This window comes from Leptopilina heterotoma, unplaced genomic scaffold, assembly GCF_015476425.1.
Source record: "Leptopilina heterotoma isolate Lh14 unplaced genomic scaffold, ASM1547642v1 Lhet_68, whole genome shotgun sequence".
Classification (NCBI taxonomy): Eukaryota; Metazoa; Arthropoda; class Insecta; order Hymenoptera; family Figitidae; genus Leptopilina; species Leptopilina heterotoma.
In genome coordinates, this window is record NW_025111157.1 from 1,697,913 (window position 1) to 1,724,227 (window position 26,315).

Sequence of the window (26,315 nt, forward strand, 5' to 3'; positions counted from 1 at the left end):
GATAAATAATAAAAATTTCAAATTCAATTATTTAAAATGTTTTTATAAATTTCTTCTCAATAATTCAATTATTTTCATAAATAATAAAACCCATCGCTGAATTTCAATTATTCTTAACAATATTTTATTAAAATTCGTCGAAAGAATTCAATTATTTAAAAATTTGTTGATAAAATTCTTTATGAGAATTCAATTTTAAGAAAGATTTAATTATTCAATAAATTATTTATTTTAGTATTTACATAAACAATTGAATTATCGTAGATTTTTCTAACAAGAATTGACTTAAAAATTAATTTCATTTAAATTTTTAAATAATAATTGAATTTGGAAATCATTATCCTAGCGTGAATTTTTTTGAATTTTGAAAAGGTTTCAAATTAAAATTTTGTAGAATTAATTTTTTTCAAAAAGTTTAATTAAATTTTTTAAAAAACTTATTTGAAGTTTATAATTTCTAATATTTATTTAATTGAAGAATTTCCGAATAATCGATGAAATTTCGTAAAATTGAATTGTAAACAAATTAATGTGAAAATTCATTCTCAAAGAACATTTTCAAAAATTATTAAAAATAATAATTCTTATAAAGAATTTTATTAACAAATTTTTAAACAATTGAATTCTTTCGACGAATTTTAATAAAATTTTTTAGAATAGTTAAATTTTTCAAGGAATCCGATTAAAATTGTATTAAAAATAATTGAAATTCTGCGATGAGTTTTATTATTTCTGAAAATAATTAAATTGTTGACAAGAAACTTACAGAAAATTTGTAAATATTTTAATTTCTGTTTGTTTTTAAATAATGAAACTTTTTTTGGGTAATTTTATTAAAATAGTAGATATTGAAAATCATAGAAATGAGGGAAATTTTTGAAAATAATTGAAAGTCTGACAAGAATTTTTGTCAGAAATTGAAAAAGTTGAAGGTCTTTAAAGAAACAGAAAAACAATGTATTAATAATTAATTCAAATATATTATAATGTAAAAAATGTTACATTTTTTACAAATCTGACAATTATTAACAGGAGAAAATATACAATTTACAAAAGAAAATATTAAGAATCGGCGACACTAATTTCCACCGGTGGTATATAACGCCAAGTGTGACTATCAGTTGTGTCTGTACAAAGTGATGGTGAATTTGCCATTTGCTCACGACTACTGCATTGAATGTCGATTTTATATTGACCCGAAGTCAAAAATACAACACGACATTCATGAAATGCTCGTCCTGACTTTTTTAACTGTAAAGAAAAGATAATATTAATTAATACTACTATTCCATTTATTACTATTTTCTAAATTAGAAAATTTTATATTTTCAAATATAAACAACAATTTTTAAATAATTTCCAGATTCAAAATTTAAAGAATTCACTTATTAAGTACATAATAATTAAATATTTTTTTATTATTATTTTCAAAAATTATAATAATATTATTTGCAAGAATTCAATAATAATTGAATTCTCATAAATAATATTCTTTGAAGGAATTCAATTATTTTCAATACAATTTTAATACAATGTCACAAAAAAAATACAATTATTTTTAAAAATGTGAATAAAATTCGAATATTTGCAAGAATTTCGATAAAAATCTTTGGAGGAATTCAATTATTTTCATAAATAATAAAATTCTTCCAGCGAATTAAAATATTTCCATTTATTAATAATAAAATTCTTCCATAGAATTTATTTCTTTCTAATACAATTTTAGTATAATTCTTCACTAGAATTCAATTATTTTTAAAAGTTTTAAGAAAATTCTTTGAAAAAAATTATTTATTTTTATTAAAAAAAAAAATTCTTGGCATTAATTTAATTATTTTTAATAAAATTTTATTACAATTCCTGGAAAGAATTCAATTATTATTAAAACTTTTAAGTAAATTCTTTGATAAAATTCAATGACTTTATAAATAATTACATTTTTTGCGAGAATTCAATTATTTTTAAAAGTTTCAAGAAAATTATTCAAAGGAATTTATTTACTTTCAATTTTTTTTATAAAATTCTTAATAATTCAATTATTTTTAATAATTTTAATAAAATTCTTGCCAAGAATTAAATTATTTAATTAAATAAAATTCTTCTGAGAAATTCAATTATTTTAAAAAATTTTTATAAAATTCTTGGCAAGAATTCAATTATTTTCATAAAGAATAACATTTTTTGCGAGAATTTGTATTATTTTTAATACAATTTTATTACAATTTCTGGAAAGAATTCAATTATTTTTATAAATAATAACATTCTTCACAGGAATTCAATTATTTTTATAAATAATAAAATTCTTCTCACGAATTCAATTGTTTTTATAAATAATAAAATTCTTCGGAGAAATTAAATTATTTTTAATACAATTTTAATAAAATTCGATTATTTTCAAAAATTCCGATAATATTTTTAGAAACAATTCAATTATTTTTATAAATTATAAAATGCTTCGAAAAAATTCAATTATTTTTATAAATTGTAGTAAATTTTTTTTTGAAATATTCAATTATTCTCAAAACTTTTTGATACAATTTTTTTTATAAATTTCAATTATTTTCAATTTATTCAAAATTTTCAATTAAAATTATTTAAAAAAAACTTCAGTATTTTCAAATAAATTCTTCATAACAATTAAATTATGTAATTAAATTGGAATATTTACCGAAGGAAGTAGAAATTTATTGGAACCAGCAATAGATAGTTTTGTGTCCAGTCGATAATTATTAACTCCATTGTGATGATCCTGATAAAAATTTATCGACAGTGTGAGATCTCGTAGTGGATTGTCCAGTGCATTGCAAACACCAACACCGATACTGATGCATTCGCCCAAAACACATGTCAATTCATCTTGTGCTCGAATGATATTGTCATTTATTTTCACTTCTGTTGAAATTTAAAAATTTTAAATTGTCATAAAATGTTTCTTTCAATTATAATTAGATGTAGGTTTTAGTTTCTTTTAGTTATTAAAAAAAATGAAAAATATTTCATACCCCACTGCAGTGGACTCATTCGAACTAAATCCAACATATTTTGTGTTAGAGTAATTCCTGATAAATTTGCCTTTCCCGTCAAATCAGTGCCCAGTAAATGCCAACGCAAATCAACAAGCGAAGCTATGTGGTCAGCACAAATTTTCTTCAATTCCCCATTGTCAACGTCTTCTTTTATCTACAGGAAGAAAAAATACACTTAACGGACATTCTAATTATTTTCTTTTTCTTTTTTAATTTCAACCAAATTAAAATAAAATTATTATTAAATTATTATTATTATTAAATTATTATTTAATACCGTCGTTAATTTGTGAAGTGGACAACGATTTACAGGAACAGGAATTCTACACGATTCTCTTCCTTCCATATAAATACATTTACTCTCTGTGTAGTGTAATTCCATTTCATGATTTGTATTATTAATCACATCCAGAACAAGATAAAACTGCGATGCTCTGTAAAATGAAAATTATCGCTTAGAAAATAAAAAATTCCTCTGAAGTTAGCGTCAAAAAAAAAAAAAAAATAAAAACTTACGTTTCTGCCGGAAGAACGTCCCAATTTGTTATTTGAATGCTCGGTAAAATTTCAATGGTAATAAATACAGAAGAGACACGACAATAACCAGCAACTAATCCATCAGCTCCAGAATATTTTATTCTAAGTTGTCCCTCAATTGCATTTAGAGAATTTAAAGGAACTGCTAATTTCGAGAGTCGTGAACTAATCATCGAGGAATTCGTTGAATTGCTACTTAAACCCGAACGAAATGAAGATGTCAATTCCGATTGTCTTTTCGTGTGCTGAGATAATGAACTCAATCTCGATGGCAATGAATTCGAACCTGATTGAGTTAATAAACTATTTGGTTGACTCATGTAAGCGTTGCTGTTAATATCTGAAATCAAATTTTCGATTAAGTTTTTTTTCATTTTTATTTCAGTAATTTTTTTACATCCTATGATTATTTCATTCGTGAGATTAAATTTTTCTTTTTAGATTAAATTAAAATTCAGAGTAATATACCATTCGATGATGATGGCACCACAAATTCCATAACGGCATATAAATGTAGAGTCAAACAGGTACTTGCTCCTGGTTCCAGTGGTAATTGTTTTTTAAGTTCCTCCTCGTTCCAGTGAAAAACTTTCGATTCCGTTTGTGTGTCCAAGGACGATTGAATCGAAATTTCAAACATTTCTATTGGAACTTGTCCGACATTTGTTATTGTAATTGTACATTCAGAGCTGAAAATTATTTTTTAAGAATAATAGTAATATATTCAACAAATTATAAGAATATTATTACAAAACATAAAGAAATCGATCACTCCGAGTCTTCGACTCGGAAAAAAATTTGATTTTTGAATTTTATTAACATTTTATTAAAAATAATTGAATTCTTTCCAGGAATTGTAATAAAATTGTATTAAAAGTAATTGAATTCTATTGAAAAATTTGATTATTTATGAAAATAATTGAATTTCTGCCAAAAATTTTATCAAAAAATGTGAAAATAATTAAATTCCTTTGAAAATTTTTCTTAAAACTTTTCTGATTAATTGAATTCTTTCCAGAAATTGTAATAAAATTGTATTAAAATTAATTGAATTCCTGACAAAAATTTTTCCAAACAATTCTTTTAAGAATAATTGAATTCTTTTCAGAAATTGTAACAAAATTGTATTAAAAATAATTCAAATGATCGCAAAAAATATTATTCTTTATGAAAATAATTGAATTATTTCTAAGAATTTTATCAAAAAATTTAAAAGTAATTAAATTCCTTTCAATAATTTTCTTAAAATTTTTAAGAATAATTGAATTCTTTCCAGAAATTGTAATAAAATTATATTAAAAATAATATAAAATTCTCGCAAAAAATGTTATTCTTTATAAAAATAATTGAATTCTTGCCAAGAATTTAATAAAAAAAATTTGAAAATAATTGAATTTCTCAGAAGAATTTTATTAAAATTATTAAAAATAATTGAATTATTGTCAAGAATTTTATCGTAGAAATGTGAAAATAATTAAATTCCATCGAATAATTTTCTTAAAATTTTTTTAAATAATTGAATTCTTCCCAAGAATTGTAATAAAATTTTATTAAAAATAATTAAATTCTCGCAAAAAATTTTATTCTTTATGAAAATAATTGAATTCTTGATAAGAATTTTATCAAAAAATTTGAAAATAATTAAATTCCTGTGAAATTTTTATTATATATGAAAATAATTTGCTTAAAGTTAATTAATTAATTTGCGTAGAATATCATCAAACATTTTTTCCAAACAATTGAATTCCTAAGAAATTTGTATTATTTATGAGAATAATTAAATGTTTGCGTAGAATTTTATTAACATTTTTTTAAATAATTGAATTCTTTTGGAAATTTTTTGAAAATAATTGAAATTTGGTCAAGAATTTGATTACAATTATTGAAAATAATTTAATTTCGGAGAAGAATTTTATTATTTATGAAGATAATTGAAATTTTGACGAGAATTTAAAAAAAATTTTACATGTAATTGAATTTCTGCAATAATTTGTAACTTCTCCAAAATACAATTTTTGTAGTGTTTTTAACTAAAATTCTTCTACAAATCCATTATTTTTAATAACTAATTAAAAACATTTTAAAAAATTTAACTTATTTCAGAAAAATTTGAATTATTAGAATTTTTCAAAAAACTATGTTCTTTCTATTTAAATTCATTGAAAATTGAAATTTTATCAAATTTGAAATTGAAACCTCTTGAAGTTTTTTTCTTTTGTTTATTTTGAGTTTTTTATTCATGAGAACTAAACGCAACACTTTTAAAATTCAATTAATTTTGAAATTAAGTAAAATTATTAATTTAATAATTTCCAAGTAATACCTTTCACCGCCATAGAGGGAAATACTCGCACTGGTGACAATATTTTCCCCCGAACTGAAACTTGCCGTTTGAGGTAAACTTGTTGATAAATCAATTTTTGGCAATGCGGGTACAACTTCAATGGAATACTGCGGATGTGGCATTCCTTCCATATAACGCAATTTACAATTTGACTTAACACCCAAAGTGTGTGTACTGAAGCCGAGAATTTCCAAATCTCCAACTTCCTTTGGTTTCCCAGCTAAAATCACAGCAATCGGACCCGATTCGGCAGGCAGTGTTATACTCTCCGGAATTGATTCGAAAACAACTCCACTTGTTAGTAGTCTCATATTTGAGACGTGAAGTTCAAACGGCAGGGGATTTATGAGTTGCATTGTTGCCTCGCAAATATCGCCCTCCACCCAAAGATAATCTTTCCAAAAAAGGAGAAATTCGAAATAATTTAAGACCGTTTTAATTGTTTTAAATGTCAATTTGTTTTACTCACCAACTTTGCTTTTTGATGTTGCTTTTCTCTCTAACGAGCCAAAATTAATCGGTGTAAATAAGAATGGACCGTGATCCTCTTTTACTCTTTCAATTTTTTGTGGCTGCAAATGTGGTTGTAGATTTTTCAAAGCAAACGATTTTGTTTTTGGAATGTTCGTTAAATTCGCTGGCGGAATTACGGTGCCGGAATCGAGTACAAGCGGAACTGGTGCACCTTCACATTGTTGTGAAACGGCTTGTAATTGAAGTGCCGTCTCTTTTCGTTCGTTTTGACCCAAATGATTGTACATTGTCTGAAGTAAAAATGTCAAATGTCTCGTTGACAGTGCTGGATTTCCCATACGATTTGCAGCGGCAACCAATTCATTTATCACTTGAATTTGTATCGCCGGCCATCCTCTCTGTCCATCTGGGGGAGAAATTATCTTTGTGAAAAATTAAAGTGAAAAAATTGTCTGCTATAATTTAGTTCCTTTGTTCTATTCACCATAAGGCATGTCCAGTGGATCGAGGGATAATTTAAAACCACCGGTGGCTTGCAACAAAAGTTTATAGCATTGCTGCCAATCTGGATTTCGATTATGTTGCGAAACGTAACGAGTTGCTGCTAATCTTGTACAAAATGAGGCTTTTCTTATAAATCCAAAGGAAGTGAAAAGATCCGCCAAAGTAGTGAATCGTTCAATCTGAAAAATTAAATTATTTTTTGTCACTTTATTACAGGCTACGCACTCATTTACAAAAACTTACTATTTACTACTTTTTTTTACGTTATGCTACTAATTGTGTACTTTTTTTTAAGACAGCTACTAAACGCTATTATTTCTGTTTTTTTTTGAGAATTTTTACTGCTTTAAATTCGCTAATACTGAAAATCAAAAAACTATTCTCAAAAATTATAATCAAATTCTTTAAAACGATTCAATTATTTTCGAAAAATATTGGAAATTCAATTATCTTCAATCTCTACAATATTTTCATAAAATTTCGTAAAAGAATACAAGTATTTAACAAAAAAATTGATAAAATTCATCCAAAATTCAATTATTTTCGGAAATAATAAAATTTCCACAGAAATTCAATTAATGTAGAATAACATTTTCAAAAAAATGAATTATTTAACAAAAATTTCTATACAATTCTTCTCAATAATTCAAATATTTTCAGTAATAATAACTTTTTTCAAGGAAATTCAATTTTTAAAAAAAATTTTTGCCAAAATTCTAAGCAAGAATTCAATTATTTTCATAAATAATTCTTCCAAACAATTCAATTATGTCGAAAATTATAAAATTATTCCCACAAATTTAATTATTTTTATGCATTTTAATAAAATTCTTTGAAAAATTTAATTATTCTAATAAATAACAATATTTATCACAAGAATTCAATTATTTTTAAAAGTAATAAATTTCTTTTTGGAAAATCAATTATTTCAAAAAATTATAATAAAATCGTTCGCAAGAATTCAATTATTTTCATAAATACGAAAATTCTTCTCAGGAATTCAATTATTTTCGAAAATTTTATTCAATTATTTTTAGGAATTTTAATAAAAATCTTTGCAAAATTCAATTATTTTCATAAATACGAAAATTCTTCTGAGGAATTCATTTCTTTTTGAAAATTTTATTAAAATTGTTCGAATGTAATCAATTATTTTAAATAAAATTTAATTAAATTTTTTTAAAGTAATTCAATTATTCGTTTAAATTTAAACAAACTTCTTCCCCAAGAATTCAATTATTTACATAAACAATTCTTCAAAAGAATTTAATTTTGTTGAAAAATAACAAAATTATTCACGAAAATTTAATTATTTTGAGGCATTTTAATAAAATTCTTTTGAAAATTCAATTATTCTCATAAATAACAATATTCATCACAAGAATTCAATTGTTTTCAAAAATAACAGAATTTTTCACAGAAATTCAATTCGTTTAAAATATTTTAATAAAATTTTTAGCGCAATAATTTAATTATTTTTATAAATAATAAAATTCATCACAGAATTTAAATTATTTTTAATACAATTTTACAGAAATTGCTCAAAAAATGTAATTATTCTTAAAAATTTAATTTCCATTCTTCGAAAAAATTAATTACTTAAAAAAATGTTTTTAAAAATTCTTTAAAAGAATTTAATTATTTTCAAATATTTTTAAAAAACTGTTCGAAAGAAATCAATTGTCTTAAATACATTTTTAAATAATTTTTTCTAATCAATTTAATTAATTTTCAAATCTTTTGATAAAATTCTTGTCAAGAATTCAATTATTTACATAAATAATAAAAAAATTTTTCCGAGAATTCAATTATTTTCAATCCAATTTTAATAAAATTTCTGGAAAGAATTCAATCATTTTTATAAACAATAAAATTCTTCGAAGGAATTTAATTATTTTCTAATTTTTTGAAAAAATTCTTTTTAGAAATTCAATTATTTTCATAAATAACAATATTCATCACAAGAATTCAATTACTTTCAAAAGTTATAATTTTCTTCTTGGAAAAAATTAAAAAAAAATTATAATAAAATCGTTCGCAAGAATTTAATTATTTTCATAAATAATAAAATGCTTTTTAGGAATTCAATTATTTTTAAAAAAAATTGAATAAAATACCATACAGACATCCAATAATTATTGTCAAAAATTTTAATCGAATTCTTTCTAAAATTTAATTATTTTTAAAAAAATTTGTAATTCAATGATTTTTAATATTTACTATTTTCATAAAATTTCCAAACAGAATTCAATTATTTAAAATATTTTTTTGTAAAAATCTTCGTATGAATTCAATTCTTTTCATGAATAATACAAATTTCTCAGGAATTCAATTATTTAAATTAGAATTTGCATAATATTAGTCGAAAGAAATGAATTATTTAATAATTTTTATAAAATTCTTCGGGAGAATTAAATTATTTTTATAAATATTTAAATTCTTTTATGAATAATAAAATTCGTTGCAGGAATTTTTGTTCGTCCGGTTTAATTTTTCGATAGCTACTTTTTTACTACATTTTTTAGTTTAAAAGCTACTGTTTGCTACTTTTTCATGAATAATAAAGAATTTTTGTTCGTCAGGTTTAATTTTTCGATAGCTACTTTTTTACTACATTTTTTAGTTTAAAAGCTACTTTTTGCTACTTTTTTAAAATTAATTATCGAGTGCAAAATCTGTAATTATAATTATAATTATAATTATAAGTTAAAACACTAAAAATAATTATTTTTAGTGTTTTAGCTTAAAATTCTCACCTTTTCTCGTTCGGTCATTTTCAAGTTAATAAAGACAACATTGTTTAAAAATGAAGCAGCTTGAAGTGAACAATTTTGTTCAATTGATATTCGTGTTGCTTTGAAGCTCGCTTCGGTTTCGATTATTCCTGCATTTTGATATTTACTGTAGTGCACAATCGCCTCACGGTACTTTTTCGAAATATCCTCTGGCGATAAAATATTCGGCATACTGCTTTTTAATATCTCAATACTCGGTGGCGATGGTAATACATTAAAAGCCTGCGATCCTCGTCTGGAAAAAGAATTAAAAATAATAACTACCATCAATTTAATTATTTATTTGTTTTCTAATTTATTTCCTCACCTTTGTTTTCCCGGACTTCCTTCTTGGAGAGACGAATTTCTTTGTAGAGGCAAATTACGACACATGTTCGGATACAAAATAAGTGCCGAAGCAGCACACAAACCCTCGTAAGCAGCTCCGAGCCATAACCAATCGTTAACCGCTTGTAATGTGACAGCAGCCGAATTATAATGACTCAAAGCATCGGCTAATAAACCAGCCTGAAGGCAAAGATCACCCAAATGTTTTGTCATTCGACCAACACATCTTTTTTTATTATTCCTTGATTCCATATCCAAACCAATGAAATCTTTCTTCTCAAAAGGCGCAGCAAGCATTGGTACACGATCTAATTTCTCTCGTGAACGATCAACTCGTTTCGATTCTAAGATAATGAATAAATTTTTGAAACACTCCGACATTTGAACTTCTAAATCTGGACATGTGTCGTCTGGATAAAAATTTGCTATTGTTTTGAAATTCGAGGGTGTTGTAAAGTCAGGTGGCGGTTCATTGACACGATTAGAAGCGACAGGTCCCAAAAAAACGGCTGTCGAATCATAAAGTGTCTCATTGTATTTAACTTTTAGTGTTTCGTGCAATCGACAAAGTTCATTGAGTTCAATTTGATTTTCATATTTTCCAAATGTTATTAAACCAAGAAGTCGTCGATGTGTTTGAAAATCACCCCATTCAATATTCTCCACTGGATGATCCTTAACAAAACGAATTAAAATCTCTCGATTTCCTATTTTTTGATCCTCTATGGAAAATCGACTTCCTGCTTTAACAATACGTTCCCATAATTTGCCGATTGTTTTCTGTTTTATTTGTGTGCCAATTGGTTTCAAGAGAATTAATAATGCTGCATGATCGTGAGCTGTTTGCTCATAGTCGGGATATGACATTTTTATGTCGGGCACTGGACTCGACAATAGAACACTAACCGCTGCTCGCATTTATAATCATGTAACCAACATTTGGAAATATCTATCGATCACTTTTCTTTAATTAAGTTAATTAATTTATATCACTTTTTATCAATCCACTGTTCACTCTTTTATTTAAAATAAGCTAAATCTGTTTAGTTTTTTACCAAGAAAAAAAAACAAACAAACACGATTGACAGCTGACTGATTCCGCCATTTTTAAATGTCTGACGTTTCAATCTTCTGATTGGTCGCTGATCAGGGTTGCCACGGTTGCCACAAAAATTTAATTTTGTTATGAAAAAAATGTTATTATACGTTAATAAAATATAGAATGTTAAAAAATCATTATTTGTGAAAATATTTTGACTCAAAATAAATGTTTTCTTAATAGGTATTTTATAAATAAATCTTTCAAGGTATGATAACATTAATTCTCATTATATTTTTTATTGTTGTAAAAACTGTAAAAAAAATTTCGATAATATTTTAATTTTGAGGTTATGTATGGTGTCAACAACTCAAGAATATTTTATTATTTTTTTATATTTATTTATTTTTTATTATAAAACTGCTTAATAATAAAATATTATTATTAGTGAAAGTATTTGAATTATTGAGAAAATTGTATAAAATTTTCGTTAAATAATTCATTTTTTCGAATTTTTTTTTAAAATTCTATTCTAAATTAATTTGAATATTTTTTAAAATAATTGAATGTTTTCGTAGAATTTTGTCAAAAAGTTTCTTCAATAATTAAATCTGTTGATAAATTTTATGAAAATAGTAAATATTGAAAATTATCGAATTGCGAAAAACTTTTGAAAGTAATTTTACTTTTGCAAAGATTTTATTTAAATTTTTGAAAATAATTGAATTTTTAAAGAAAAATTTTGCTATTTGTAAAGAATTAGAGATAATTGAATTTTTGACGAGATATTCGTGAAAATTTTTAAAAATAATTGAATTTCTTCCAAGAATTTTATTACTTTTAAAAATAATTGAATTCCCAAGAAGAATTTTATTGCTTATAAAAATAATTGAATTTTGTAAAGAATTTTATTAAAATTCCTAAAAATTATTGTATTTCTGTGAAGGATTTTGTTATGTATCAAGATAATTGAGTTAAAGCTTTTGTAATAATGAAATAATATTAAAAAATTAATTCTTGTCAGAAATAGAAAGTTGGAATTGGTGGGAATTTTCGAAAAAAGTTAAACAGAAATGACAAATAAAATTTTTATTTAACATATCTTTCGATACAAAGGATAAAATAAAAAAAAAGATACTATTGTCGATATAAATTTGTATATATATCACATAAGAACTACCATGTGAATTATATTTTCTTTGTTTCTAACATTTTTTATAATCTTCTCATACATACACAAATACATACAATTTTATTTTTTTTCCCCTATAAAAAATTGTGGCACGTTTAGCAGAAACATTTTTTTTTTACTGCAGTTCGAGGCTATATCTATACCGAATATAATATAATGATTTTACGATTCTGAAAAATATTGACATCGTAGTTTATAATAAATGTAACAATAATATTCTCATACACTTTCAGACTCGGTGTGATAATATAAAAAAAAACAAAAAATCATTTCTTAACCAAAAAAATTAACTTCAAAAAATATAATTGTAAATATTTATAACAAAAATTTTATACGCTTTAAACTATACACCTCGAATTAATTTTTTTATTTTGAAAACTAGAACCTTAAATTGGCACTTGGAATATTTAAATTCAACTGCAAACTATTCGTGAATTTTTCTTTACCTCTAAATATATATTTATATTTTCATATATATAATCAATTCTGATAGACAAAAATCATCTCTTAAATATCTGTAGAGGAAATATTTCACTGGGATTAAACTTAGTTATAATACTGAAATAAAGTCTATTAGCAATTAATGAATTAATTGAAAGTGGAAGGCCTTTTTGGTTTTGATTTTATTTCAAAAAACTTGATTTGAAGAATAAAAAAAAGCGCACTAAATTTGAAATTTGACAAAATTTCAATTTTGGAAGTAGCTTTAACTTTATTTCAATATAGTGTGTGACAATAAGTTTTTTTTTCTTGAGCATCTTCTTTAGAGATTCAGCTCTAGTATAGTAAATACGTAAATAGGTTTAAAGAGCAAGATTCTTATTCTTATTCTTATCCCTATAGGCTACCAATTTTCTAATATTTAGTCCACATTCAATGTTTTTTTTTAAATAGTTAATATGCATTATTCTGCCGAATTGTAAAAAGAAGCCTTTTTTATTATACGTATCACTAAAACTAATTATTTTCTCTCTGTGTGTGAGTGTGAAATTTCGCAAACTTGTGCAAAAAACGACAAACTATTTTTTTTTTCGTTTTTATAATGCCTTCATCGTGCTTTGAAGTCATTTTCTTTTGGCAAGATTTTTTTTTCTTTTTAATAATTACTGTGGAAAAATGACTAAAAAATGATATTTTCTTAGACTATAAATATGCTTACCTTGAATAATAAATATTTTAGAAAAAGAATTGGAAGTAATTTTGTCATTCCTTTATCAGTCATTGTTTGTAAAAATTAAGTTTCGTGCTTTATCAAATTTGTTCGTCGTTTAAAGCATTGGATCTGAGTGGTCCATTATGTTTCTCAGGAGACTGCCAGACATTCTGAAATCAGAAAATTGTCAAAATTGTCCTAATTTTTCTATTTTTTTTTTTTTTTTTTTTTGATAAAAATAATTTCCTTACTTTTTAATCATGTGATCGTAGATAAAGGAAGGAATTACTGTCACTGTTATGATGTCACCAGCACTTTCTATTTCAATCGTTATATCCTTATCCTTTAAACCAATCACGTTCTGCAATAAGAGAAAAAAAGGATAAATTCAAAAATTAAATTTTTTCCCACTTGAAAAAATTTTGTCACTAAACAAAATAGATTTCTTTTTTTTCTGTTTCTTACTTTGCCATTAATCTCGAGAATTTGATGATCAGTGAGGAGTCCATTTCGAGAGGCCGATGAATCCTTAACTAATGCAGTGACTTTTCCGTTTTTAAATTGAAAGCCAATATGTCCAGTGCTGTCTTTGTGCATTGTGACTGTTCTCTCAAATGGTCTGTAAATAAATTCATTATTTCATGAAAAAAACAAATTTTTTAGTTAAATAAAACTAATTTTGTAAAAATTATATGTTCCCAAGAATTTTTTGCTTTTTAGGCACTTTTTCTTGGATACAAATTTTACCTGTCTCTCACGACAACTTTTATTCCATTCACCGGTGAATTACGAAAGATTTTATGAACTTGATCCATAGAATATCCAGCTACCGATACACCATTAATATCCAAAATTTGATCACCGAATCTTAAACCAACCAATGCAGCGGGAGATCCTTTTGTCACTAAACAAATAAAAACACCATTGTTCACCGAGTGAACTCGAATTCCAATTTTTCCGTTCTGATCCTTACAAAGTGTCAACTAAAATAGAAATAAAATTTGGTATATTAAATATTAAAGTATCAAATAATACAGGGTTGCCACAAAAAATTAATTTTGTTTTTCCCTTACTTTTCCCTGAATTCCAGACAAAATTTTGACTTTTTCCTTGACCCTGAAGAATATTTTGATTCACTCTAAAAATGATAACATACTCAAAAAAAAAACTGTTCTAATACTTTTATTTGCAAATTTCTCTAAAAGTAAAATTATTCGAAAACATAAATAACTTCTTTTTAAAAAAAAAAAAATTATTCATTATTATTTCTTCTATTAGGAATTAAAATTTTCAAAAAATTCAAAACTTTTTAAAATTCAATAATTTAAAAAAATTATCTGAAATTTTAACTGAAATTAATTTTTAAATTAATTTTTATTAGAAACTTCTACGAGAATTCAATTATTAAAATTCAAAAATAGATCCTGCAATAAGGCTTATTATTTATGAAAATAATTAAATTCGGAACGTAGAATTTTATAAACATTTTTTTAATTCTTTGAAATATTTTAATAATTGAATTCCTGTGAAAATTTTATTATTTATGAAAACAATTGAATTTCTGAGAAGAATTTTTGCAAAAAATTTGAAAAAATTCCGTCGAAGAATTTTACTATTTATGAAATAATTGAATTCTTTACAAGAATTGTAATAAAATTGTATAGAAAATAATTGAATTCCTACAAAGAATGTAAGAATGAGAAAAACTTGTAGAATGAGAAAAATTAAATTCTTGTCAAGAATTTTAATTAAATATAGAAAATTGAATTCCTTTGAAGAATATTTTTTTAAACTATCAAAAATAATTGAATTTTTTTCAGAAATTTAATTAAGATTGTATTGAAAATGATTGAATTCTTTCGAAAAATTTTATTAAAATATTTGAAAATAATTGAATTCTCACGAAAAATTTTATTATTTATATGACAATAATTGAATTTCTGAGAAGAATTTTGTCAAAAAATTTGAATTTAATTATATTCCTTATAAAATGATATGAAAATTAAATAAATTCCTTCGAAGAATTCTATTAACATTTTTAAAAATAATTGAATTCTTTTCAGGAATTGTATAATAAAATTGTAAGGAAAATAGTTGAATTCTCACGAAAAATTTTATAATAAATTTTATAATAAATTCCTTCCAAGAATTTTATTAAAATTTTTAAAAATAATTGAATTCTTTCCAGAAATTTAATTAAAATTGTATTGAAAATAATTAATTTCTCGGGAAAAATATTATTTTATAAAAATAATTGAATTCTTGCCAAGAATTTTATGAAAAGATTTGAAAATGAATGAAATTCCTTTGAAGAATTTTATTAAAATTGTTAAAAATAATTTAATTCATTATAGGAATTTTAATAAAATTGTACGGAAAATAATTGAATTCTTTTCTGAAATTTTATAAAAATTGCATTGAATATAATTGAAATTCTAAGAATTATATTATTTCTAAAGATAATTGAGAATTTTCTTATGAATTCTAAAAACTAAATTTTTTCCAGTACTTTTATTAAAAATTCCTGACTTTTTCCTGATCAATTCTACTTTCCCTGACTTGTGGTAACCCTGAATAATTTAAAGAGTTCTTTAATTAAATTACTTCTCTGATTCCATTGGTGACAATTGCTTTTTGTAGTGAAAGTGATTGACTCGAAACTGGAGCAGTCAATCCGGCAAGAGGACCACTTTGAGCAGGAATAGCCATTTCAAACTAAAATTGTGAATAAAAATATGAAAAATGCAGATTTCAAATAATTTTAGATTTATAATAAATTTTCTAAATAGAATTCTAACTAATAAATGTAATAATTCACAAATAATTCTAACTAGTAAATAAAATTCATTTTTTTTTAAATTGACTCACACTTTCACGATTGATGATAGCATATTCCGGTAAACTTTGAGCAATCGCATCTTCATTTATTTCCAGTCCCATATATTCACCCAATAATGGATAAAGTGCACCAGGACCACCAACTTGAGAGGGTGATAATAATGGTGGAGCCGAAGGAGCAGCAGGTTGAGCTATTGAATTAGGTGAAATTGATGGATATTGAGTTTCAGCTTGTAATTGAGCCTGTAACAAGTTAAGAGGAAAATTAATAAAACTACGATAATTAAATGAAAAATTTTACACAATTTTTCTGTCACTTACCTTCATAAGCTGATCAACCTTCATATCTTCCAAGGATGGATAAAGTGCCATTTTTAAATTCCTTTGAAAAAAAGTCAAAATTAGAAGAAAATCGAATTTTTACTAGAAAGTGAATCATAAGTATAGGTAAATGTTTAAAATAATTATACTTTTATCTACTTAATTATATACTGCGTGCTAATTTAGAAAACAACAATTTAGACCAAAGTATTTAATAGAAAATATTTTCTTCTTTAACTATTTTTTTTGGTTAGTGGAAATGTGAATATTTCCTTCTACAGATACTCGTAGATAAGAAAATATAATTCTCAATTCATCTAAAGATACTCTTTTATCATAATGACGTCTATGGCTCATGTGCTTGGATTATTTCAAATTGATTATCACGCATACATTTCCTTTGTACAGATAGAATATTTCACAGACAGCTATTATAATTGTATAGAAATACAATTTTAATTAAACTAATTTATTTTCTAATAATTTAAACTCATAATTATTATAATTATAAGTATAATATAATAACCATTAGTGTAATTTAATAACCATTGTCAATGGTTATTGTAATGTAATATAATTATTAGAAATATTACTACACTTTAGAAAAATAAACACAACAAATAGAAAAAAGACACTCACCGAATTGACAACCTTTTTACGCTATTGACAGGTTATTAATGTAGAAAGTTTCTTGACCTGGAGTACTTTCGTGAATGTATGATTCACTTGAAACCGAGAGCAACTTGATGCAATTGGAATTGATGATGACAAATATATGTAACCTTTGGAAATCCCAATAAACAACAAAAACGTCAAACACAGAGAGCACCCAAGCACGATGCGCAAATGTGTATGTGTCTTCTATTCTCTTGTCATACAATTAAATAATTTATTCCCAATTTTCTTGGAATGCTAATAAATTTGTTCACTTTTCGCACACTGGAATTTTTTCAAATAACTTGAATAGTCGAAAAATGGCAATTTTTTTTAAAAATTAAATTGAATTTTTCTATTTTGACATTTTATGCATTTTATACAATTTATAATAATTTATAATTGAACTAGATGGCGCTGCGATGTGTCCGCCATTTTGAATTTACTTGGAAAAATATGAAATTTCCAAAAATGTTTAAAATCGATTGAAAGAAAGTTCTCAATTTAGAAAATAAAGAAATATCCTATTAAGAAAGAAGAAAATTAACAATGCAGGGTATTATTTTATCAAGTAGAATTTCTAATAAATTATCATAATTGCAGAAATGTTAATCAAATTGAAAATTTTTAAACATCCCGCGCGAAATATGAGAAATTTCCCCTAGAATTTTTTTGAAAAGTTCCCCTGGTTCGCCTGGAAATTTCCAAAAATCATAAATTCCCTTGGCAATGATTTTTGATAAGGTTATGTTACATAATATGTGCAAATTGCAATATCAGATTTCAAATAATTTTCTATAGAAAAATCTGATATTCAGAATAAATAATTACAATCTTGCTCTCTTAAATCGTGACTTAAAAACTTTGTCAATCGAATTTATGGTTGATATTCCCCTTTGTTGATTTTGAGTATATTTTACAAAATTTCGATCAATATTGCACGCACTGCAGCAGGCACAATTGGAGGTCACGCCTGTAGGCCACAGTTTAGTCTGCTTCGATCGTTCATAGTGGTCTGTCACGCATTTAGGTGAGTCGAATTTTTTATTAGAAAATTTACATATGAAATAATAATTTAAAGAATTTCAAATATTATTTATAAAAGCCTATTAAATATTATTTATTCTTCTGTTTAATGCTGATTAATTTAACAATGTCAATGTCAAATTATTTTTTGCTCAAAACTTGAAAAATGTCGGCATCAAATGGAAAGATTTTTATTCTTTTTCGTTTCTCTAATATGATAATTAATATTTTTAAGATAATGAATATATTTGTTGGATTTTTTCATTCTTTGGGAATACGGTCAAGGAAATGTTTGCAATTACTTTTTTTTGAAGGGCGTCAATTAGTTGGAGATACTTTAACCTTGACAAGGTCACGTGTAACATTATTTTTGAATTCGTATCAGAAGTTTCCCTGCCGAAGAAATAAATCGATATGAGATAAAAATAATTTTTTTCTTTGTTATTTAATATCTATTTAATAGAATTATATAATTTTTTCGCTATTGAATATTCGAAAAGTGACGCAACTTTTTTTTTGTATTCTTAGTATTATTATAACTATTATTATTAGTATAATAATAATAATAATAATAATTTCTACTATTATCATTATTGTTACTACTATTATTATTATTATTATTATTAAATTTTGATACTGAAGGGAAATAATTTTTATTACAGAAATTCGAACTTGAAATACAGCACAAGCATCATGCCGATCCAAAGTATTAAAGCTCGTCAAATTTATGACTCTCGTGGAAATCCCACTGTTGAGGTAAGTTTTGAATTTCAATTGATAATTTTATCTCGAAATATTATATAGAAAAATTGAAATACATATAATGATAATTATTTACTTATGTGGTCTTTCCAGAAAGAATGAACAAAATATTCGCAAAATTGAGAAAAATCAATTATTTTTAGAAATTTTCATAAAAATCTTTGCAAAATTCAATTATTTTCATAAATAACAATATTCATCACAAGAATTCAATTATTTTCAAAAGTATGTAATAAAATTCTTCGAAGAAATTCAATTATTTTTAAAAATTTTAACGAATATCTCGTCAAGAATTCAATTATCTTTATAAATAGCAAAATTTTTCGTCAAAAATTCAATTATTTTGAAAAATTTAAATAAAATTCTTTGCAAAATTTTAATTAGTTTCAATAGTTATTCGCAATTCAATAATTTTCAATATTTACTATTTTCATAAAACTTATTACAAAAATTTAATTATTGAAAAAAATTTTTAATGTACAATTCTACGAAAATATTTAATTATTTTAATAAATAATATAGTAATGGAAAAGAATTCAATTATCTTGATAAACAACAAAATTCTTCTCAAAAAATCAATTTTTTTAAGGAATTTTAATAAAATTCTTTTCCAAAATTCAATTATTTTGATAAATAACAAAATTCATCACGAGAATTCAATTCTTTTGAAAAGTAATAAAATACTTTGCAGAAATTAAATTATTATCAAAATTTTTGAAAAATTCTAAGAATCAAGTTATTTTTATAAATATATAAAATATATAAAATTCTTTAAAAGTCTTCAATTATTTTTAAAAATTTGTAATAAAATTCTTTAATTCAATTAATTTCTGTAAAATTTTAATTAAATTCCTTGAAAGAAATTAATTATTTTGAAAAGTTGTTAATAAAATTCTTCATAAAAATTCAATTTTAAGAAACATTCAAACAATAAATTACTTATTTTTGTATTTAAATAATTGAATTCAATTGAATTCAATTGAATTCAATTTAATTATTTTTAAAACTAATAAAATTCTTCACAGAAATTCAATTACGTTCAAAAATTTTTAAAAAATTCTCTTCAAAATTTCAATTATCTTTGGAAATATTACAATTCTTTTCCGAAATTCAATTATTTTCAAAAATTTTAATACAAATTCTTGGCAAAATTTCAATTATTTTCATAAATATTTCCTCAATTAAATGATTTTCAATATTTGTTATTTTAATGAAATTCTTCAAATAAATTTAATTAATTTTCAAATTTTTTTGATAAATTTCTTCGCAATAATTCAATTATTTTCATAAATAATAAAACTTTTACAGAAGTTCAATTATTTTCGTAAATACTAAAATTCTTTATAGGAAAATTAATTTCATTTAAAATTTTAGATTATAATTGAATATTAAAAGCATTATAGCATCAATGTTTTTTTAAATAGTAAAATCTTTACAAAAATTCAATTATTTTAAAATCAATGTTAATTAAATTCCTCGGAAGAATTCATTTTTTAAAAATTTTAACACATTTCGAAAAAATTCAATTTTTTTTTTAAATTTTAATAAATCCTTCGAAAAAATTCAATTATTTTTATAAATAGTAAAATTCATCCCAAGAATTCAATTATTTGTTAATAAAATTTTTCATAAAAATTCAATTTTAAAAAACATTTAAACAATAAATTATTTAGTTTTGTATTTAAATAATTGAATTCTCATAGAATTTTCTAATAAAAATTTATTTCAAAATGAATTTCGGTAAAAATTTTGAATAATAATTTTAATATTAAATTCATTAAAGAATTAATTTTTAGAAATAATTGATTTTTGAAAAGGTTTCAAATTAAAATCTTTGGAATTATAAATTTTTCGTACTTTTAACTAATAATTAATTTAAAGAAAAATTGTAGTTAAAAATTTTAGAAAATATTAATTAAATTGAAATAATGAAAATAATTTCGAAGAAGTTAGAGTAACAATATATTTTTATATATATAAAATAATAATTTTATCACTGGGTAATCTTTAATATTTAATTATTATAAAAACATGACTTCTTCATATTTTATAATAATATTCTTATTATTGAATTTCAAAAAGATTTAAATTTGATATTTTTGAAAATCTTAGTTCCCAAGGAAAAATATTAATCAGGAATATTCTTTAGGGTCAGGGAAAATGTTAAAAATTCTCTCTGGAAATCAGGGAAAAACAAAATTAAATTTTTGTGGCAACTCTGAAAATCGCATATAAATAAACCCAATTAATAATCAATTTTCAATATTTGAAAAAACTATAATTTTTCCAGGTTGATCTTGTGACGGAACAAGGATTGTTCAGAGCCGCTGTTCCTTCTGGTGCTTCCACTGGTGTTCATGAGGCACTCGAACTTCGTGATAATGACAAATCTAAATATCACGGAAAATCTGTATTCAAGGCTGTTGATAATATCAACAGTATTATCACTCCAGAATTATTAAAGGTATAATTTTATTTTATTTAATTTTATTTTACAAATTATAAAATTTTATAAGTAAAAAACAATTTCCAATAAGAAAATTTAATCTTTTTGTTTTTTTTTTTGTCGTCTGTAGGCTAATATTGACGTCACTCAACAAACTGAAATTGACAATTTACTTTTGAAAATCGATGGCACTCCAAATAAAGCAAAATTAGGTGCCAATGCAATTTTGGGTGTTTCTCTAGCCGTTTGTAAAGCTGGAGCAGCTAAGAAAGGAGTTCCACTATACAAGTAATGATGATTTTTTTCTTCGATTTATTTAATTTAGTTTTATTGGCAAAGTAGGTCAATGTAGTTTTATTGTCAATTTATTGTTTATTCAGAGATTGGAAATATAATTTTCTTTTTGAATTGACAGATATATTGCTGAATTGGCTGGAAATAGTGAAATTATTCTTCCAACACCGGCTTTCAATGTCATCAATGGCGGTTCTCATGCAGGAAATAAACTCGCCATGCAGGAGTTCATGATTCTCCCTACTGGCGCAGCTAACTTCACCGAAGCAATGAAAATGGGAAGTGAAGTTTACCATCACTTGAAGGCTGGAATCAAGAAGAAGTTTGGTCTTGACGCCACCGCTGTTGGTGATGAGGGTGGTTTCGCTCCCAACATTTTGGAAAATAAGGAAGCTCTTCTTCTAATTACAGATGCCATTAAGGTTCTTTTCTAGTTTCTATTTTTATTATTATATTATTAATCTCTTAGCAAATGATTTGCGCGCGAAACGCGGTATTCCATTTATTATTATTCAGTAAATTAAAAAAAATTTTATATTTTCCAGAATAAAAGTCAATTTTTGAATGATTACAAATTAAAAAATTATAAAATTCACTTATTAAGTACATAATATTAAATATTCTTTTCTATTTTCATAAATAATAAAATTCTTTAGAGCAATAAAATTATTATTCAATACAATTTTAATAAAATTTGTCGAAAGAATACAATTATTTTTAAAAATATTAATTAAATTCAATTATTTTAAAGAATTTTAATATAAATTCAACTATTTTCAACCATTTTTTATGGGATTCTTTTTAAAAAATCATTATTTTCAAAATTTTTGATAAAATTACTCCAAAAAATTCAATTATTTTCAAAAATTGAAATAAAATTCTTTGAAACAATTCAATTATTTTTTGAATTGTAAAATTTCTTCACAAGAATTCTATTATTTTTATAAATAAGAAAATTCTTCGCAAGAGTAAAAAAAATATTTTTTAAAAATAATAAAATTCTTCAAAGGAATTCAATTATTTTACGTACAATTTTATTTTATACAATTCCTGGAAAAAATTCAATTATTTTTCACAATTTTAATAAAACTCTTCGAAGGAGTTTAATTAATTATCAAATTTATTGATAAAATTCTTGACAAGAATTCAATTATTTTCATAAATAATCAAATTTTTCTCGAGAATTCAATTATTTTTATAAATAATAAAATTCTTTGAAGGAATTTAATTATTTTCAAGTTTTTTTGACAAAATTCTTCTCAGAAATTCAATTATTTTCATAAATAATAAAATTTTTCGTGAGAATTCAATTATTTTCCGTACAATTTTATTAAATACAATTCCTAGAAAGAATTTAATTATTTTTCAATTTTTTTGATAAACTTCTTGGCTAGAATTAAATTATTTTCAAAAAATAATAAAATTTTTTAGAGAGATTTCTGGATAAAATTCAATTATTTTTGAAAGTTTTAAAAAAAATTTCTTCAAAAGAATTCAATTTTCTATATTTTATTAAAATTCTTGTCAAGAATTCAATTTTTCTCATAAATAATAACATTCTTTGTAGGAATTCAATTATTTTCAAAATTTTCAATTAAAATTATTGTAAAAAATTACATTATTTTTACGAAATTTAATGAAATTCTTTTTTAAAAAATTGTAATTATTTACAAAAACTATATTAAAATTGTTTAAAAGAATTTAATTTTCTATCAATAATTTTAATATTATTTAATAAAAAAATTATTAATTGCAATTAATAGTAGACATGATTATTATAAAAACTTAAAAAAATGTTGATAAAATTCTTGAAATAAATTCAATTGTTTTCAAATTTTTTGATAAATACTTTGCAAGAATTTAATGATTCTCAGTAAATTAAAAATTTAATTATTTCTGAAAATAATTGAATTCTTGAATCGAATTTCATTAAAACTTTTTTAAATAATTGAATCCCTGCGAAAAAATTTATTATTTCTACAAAATAATTGAATTTTTGCAAAATTTAAAAAAATATGTGAATTTTTGAGAAGAATTTTATTGAAATTGTATTTAAAATAATTGAATTCCTGTGAAAAATTTACTATTTATTGATATTATTAAATTCTTTCGAAGAATTTAAAAAAAAAGGTTTAAAAATAATTTAATTTAAAATATTATTGAACTCCTGTGAAAAATTGAATTGCTTTTTAAAATAATTGAATTTTCTCGAATAATTTTTACAAGATTTTAAAAAATAATTGAAATTTTCGATGAAATTAATTAAAATTGTATTGAAAATAAGTGAAATCCTCATAAGAATTTTATTATTTATAAATTGACTAAAGAATTTTATTACAATTATTGAAAATAATTGAATTCTTCATAAAATTCAATAAATTGTCTTCAAATTTTTTAATAAATACTTTACAAGAATTGAATAATTTTCAGTACATTAATTTAAAAATTTAAACGTTTGAAAAGAAAAATGATTCAAAAAGTTAGGAATACAACGTATTCTATATTATTTTAATAATTCTATATATTCTATTATTAAAATAATAAGAAGAATTGTATTCTATATTATTTTAATAATTCTATACATTCTATTTTTGAATTTACTTTTTCGTTTATATTTATTTACTTATTTATTTTCAGGTTGCCGGTTACGAAGGCAAGATCAAGATCGGTATGGACGTTGCCGCTTCAGAATTCTTCAAGAATGGCAAATACGATTTGGACTTTAAAAACGAAAAGTCCGATCCAAACACTTACCTCGAACCGGAGGCATTGAAAAATCTTTATTTAGATTTCGTCAAAGAATTCCCAATTGTGTCAATTGAGGATCCCTTCGATCAGGACGATTGGAGTTCCTGGACATCAATGACAGCTGCCACTCCAATTCAAATTGTCGGCGACGATCTCACCGTCACCAATCCCGAAAGGTTCGTAATTATTCAACTTTGAATTTTAATTAATCAATCAAAGTTTGAAAAGAAATTTTTTTTCCAAAATAACTTTTACTTGATTTTACCAAAAAAATAATAGGTAATAAAATAAAGAAATCATACATTCCTTTTTTCCACAGAATTAAGACCGCAATTGAAAAGAAGGCTTGCAATTGCCTCTTGTTGAAGGTGAATCAAATTGGAAGTGTAACGGAATCAATAAACGCTCATAAACTTGCAAAGAGCAATGGCTGGGGTACAATGGTCTCTCATCGTTCGGGAGAAACTGAGGACACATTCATTGCCGATTTGGTCGTTGGTCTTTCGACCGGTCAAATTAAAACCGGTGCTCCATGTCGTTCCGAGCGATTGGCCAAATACAATCAAATTCTTCGCATTGAAGAGGAACTTGGAAGTGGTGCCAAATACGCCGGTGAAAAATTCCGAAATCCACAAGCTTAAATTTTTGTTGATCACTCAACAATTTGCATTGTTATGAAATTTTAGCTGGTCCCGTTTCACTGTAATTTTTAAATGAGTCTTCATTGCAAAAACCAAAGGCAACTTTTTTTTAATTTAAACTCAGGTATTTGAATTATATATATTTGAATTTGAATATTCTTTCCTTCTTTAAAAATGAGAAATTTGAGTTTTCGTTACAATTTGAATATTGTTCTTTCTATTTTGAAAAGAAATGTAAGTTTTTAGATCTTGTTAACGGAGAACGTTTTATTTCTGTGTTGATTTTTTTTCTATATTCTTTTTTTAATTTCGAATCTATTTTAAGTGTTAACGCCTTTGCATAATAAGAGAAAGAACGTATCATATTTTGTGACGTTAAACTTGAAGAGAATTTAAATTTTTGCGAAATATTTTAGAATTGTAGACAAAAAGGAAAATTAAAGCACTCTTATCAATTATTGGACAATATCTGTGAGAGAATAGTTTGTTATTCTTGCGATCGAATGTATGTAAGCCAAATAAAAAGTAATGTATGAACTTGTAACAAAAGTTTTTTGTCTTTTTCGTACCTATTACATTTTTATTTAATTTTAATTATTCTTTTCATAACAAAATTCAAATTTTAATTTACATTTTATGGGCAAAATCAGGGCTCGAACTATTTACTAAGTTCGTAAATTTGCTTGAACTCCTTAATTTGATAGAAAAAAGACGAGAAAAGTTGTTAAATTGTACGATATAATTTGTAGAATTTTACGGAAATTATAAATGACGGCAGAAATTCAATTATTTTCAAAACTAATAAAATTCTTTGCAGAAATTCAATTACGTTCAAAAATTTTTTTAAACAATTCTCTTCAAAATTTCAATTATCTTTAGAAATATTACAATTCTTTTCTGAAATTCAATTATTTTCAAAAATTGTAATACAATTCTTGGCAAAATTTTAATTATTTTCAAAAATATTTCCTCAATTCAATTATTTTCAAAACTAATAAAATTCTTCACAAAAATTCAATTACGTTCAAAAATTTTTTAAAAATTCTCTTCAAAATTTCAATTATCTTTAGAAATATTACAATTCTTTTCCGAAATTAAATTATTTTCAAAAATTTTAGTACAATTCTTGGCAAAATTTCAATTATTTTCAAAAATATTTCCTGAATTGAATGATTTTTAATATTTATTATTTTA

General features: G+C 23.4%; 3 protein-coding genes across 4 annotated transcripts; 1 reads left to right on the forward strand and 2 right to left on the reverse strand.

The window, feature by feature from the left end:
• Positions 1 to 958: 958 nt before the first annotated feature.
• On the reverse strand, positions 959 to 11,129 carry LOC122510405 (protein brunelleschi). The gene is made up of 11 exons (XM_043625023.1): positions 9,988 to 11,129; positions 9,642 to 9,915; positions 6,866 to 7,064; positions 6,377 to 6,787; positions 5,887 to 6,301; positions 4,032 to 4,252; positions 3,543 to 3,903; positions 3,304 to 3,460; positions 3,003 to 3,180; positions 2,669 to 2,892; positions 959 to 1,251 (listed from the first exon to the last, which is right to left on the reverse strand). The coding sequence occupies exons 1-11, from the start codon at positions 10,923 to 10,925 to the stop codon at positions 1,063 to 1,065; spliced, it is 3,567 nt and encodes a 1,188-aa protein (XP_043480958.1). The 5' UTR covers positions 10,926 to 11,129; the 3' UTR covers positions 959 to 1,062.
• A 991-nt stretch (positions 11,130 to 12,120) lies between these two features.
• On the reverse strand, positions 12,121 to 17,588 carry LOC122510406 (syntenin-1-like). Of its 2 annotated transcripts, none has more exons than XM_043625024.1 (8): positions 17,190 to 17,588; positions 16,551 to 16,611; positions 16,260 to 16,472; positions 15,996 to 16,106; positions 14,139 to 14,374; positions 13,857 to 14,010; positions 13,643 to 13,752; positions 12,121 to 13,561 (listed from the first exon to the last, which is right to left on the reverse strand). In XM_043625024.1, the coding sequence occupies exons 2-8, from the start codon at positions 16,599 to 16,601 to the stop codon at positions 13,507 to 13,509; spliced, it is 930 nt and encodes a 309-aa protein (XP_043480959.1). In that variant the 5' UTR covers positions 16,602 to 16,611; positions 17,190 to 17,588; the 3' UTR covers positions 12,121 to 13,506. The 2 variants fall into 2 exon arrangements, with proteins under 2 accessions (XP_043480959.1, XP_043480960.1); XM_043625025.1 differs by lacking the exon at positions 17,190 to 17,588 and adding an exon at positions 16,700 to 16,810.
• Positions 17,589 to 17,959: 371 nt separating this feature from the next.
• On the forward strand, positions 17,960 to 25,665 carry LOC122510407 (enolase). Its single transcript, XM_043625026.1, has 7 exons — positions 17,960 to 18,234; positions 18,893 to 18,986; positions 21,283 to 21,456; positions 21,569 to 21,726; positions 21,854 to 22,154; positions 24,370 to 24,656; positions 24,800 to 25,665. The coding sequence occupies exons 2-7, from the start codon at positions 18,924 to 18,926 to the stop codon at positions 25,119 to 25,121; spliced, it is 1,305 nt and encodes a 434-aa protein (XP_043480961.1). The 5' UTR covers positions 17,960 to 18,234; positions 18,893 to 18,923; the 3' UTR covers positions 25,122 to 25,665.
• The last annotated feature ends 650 nt before the right edge of the window (positions 25,666 to 26,315 follow it).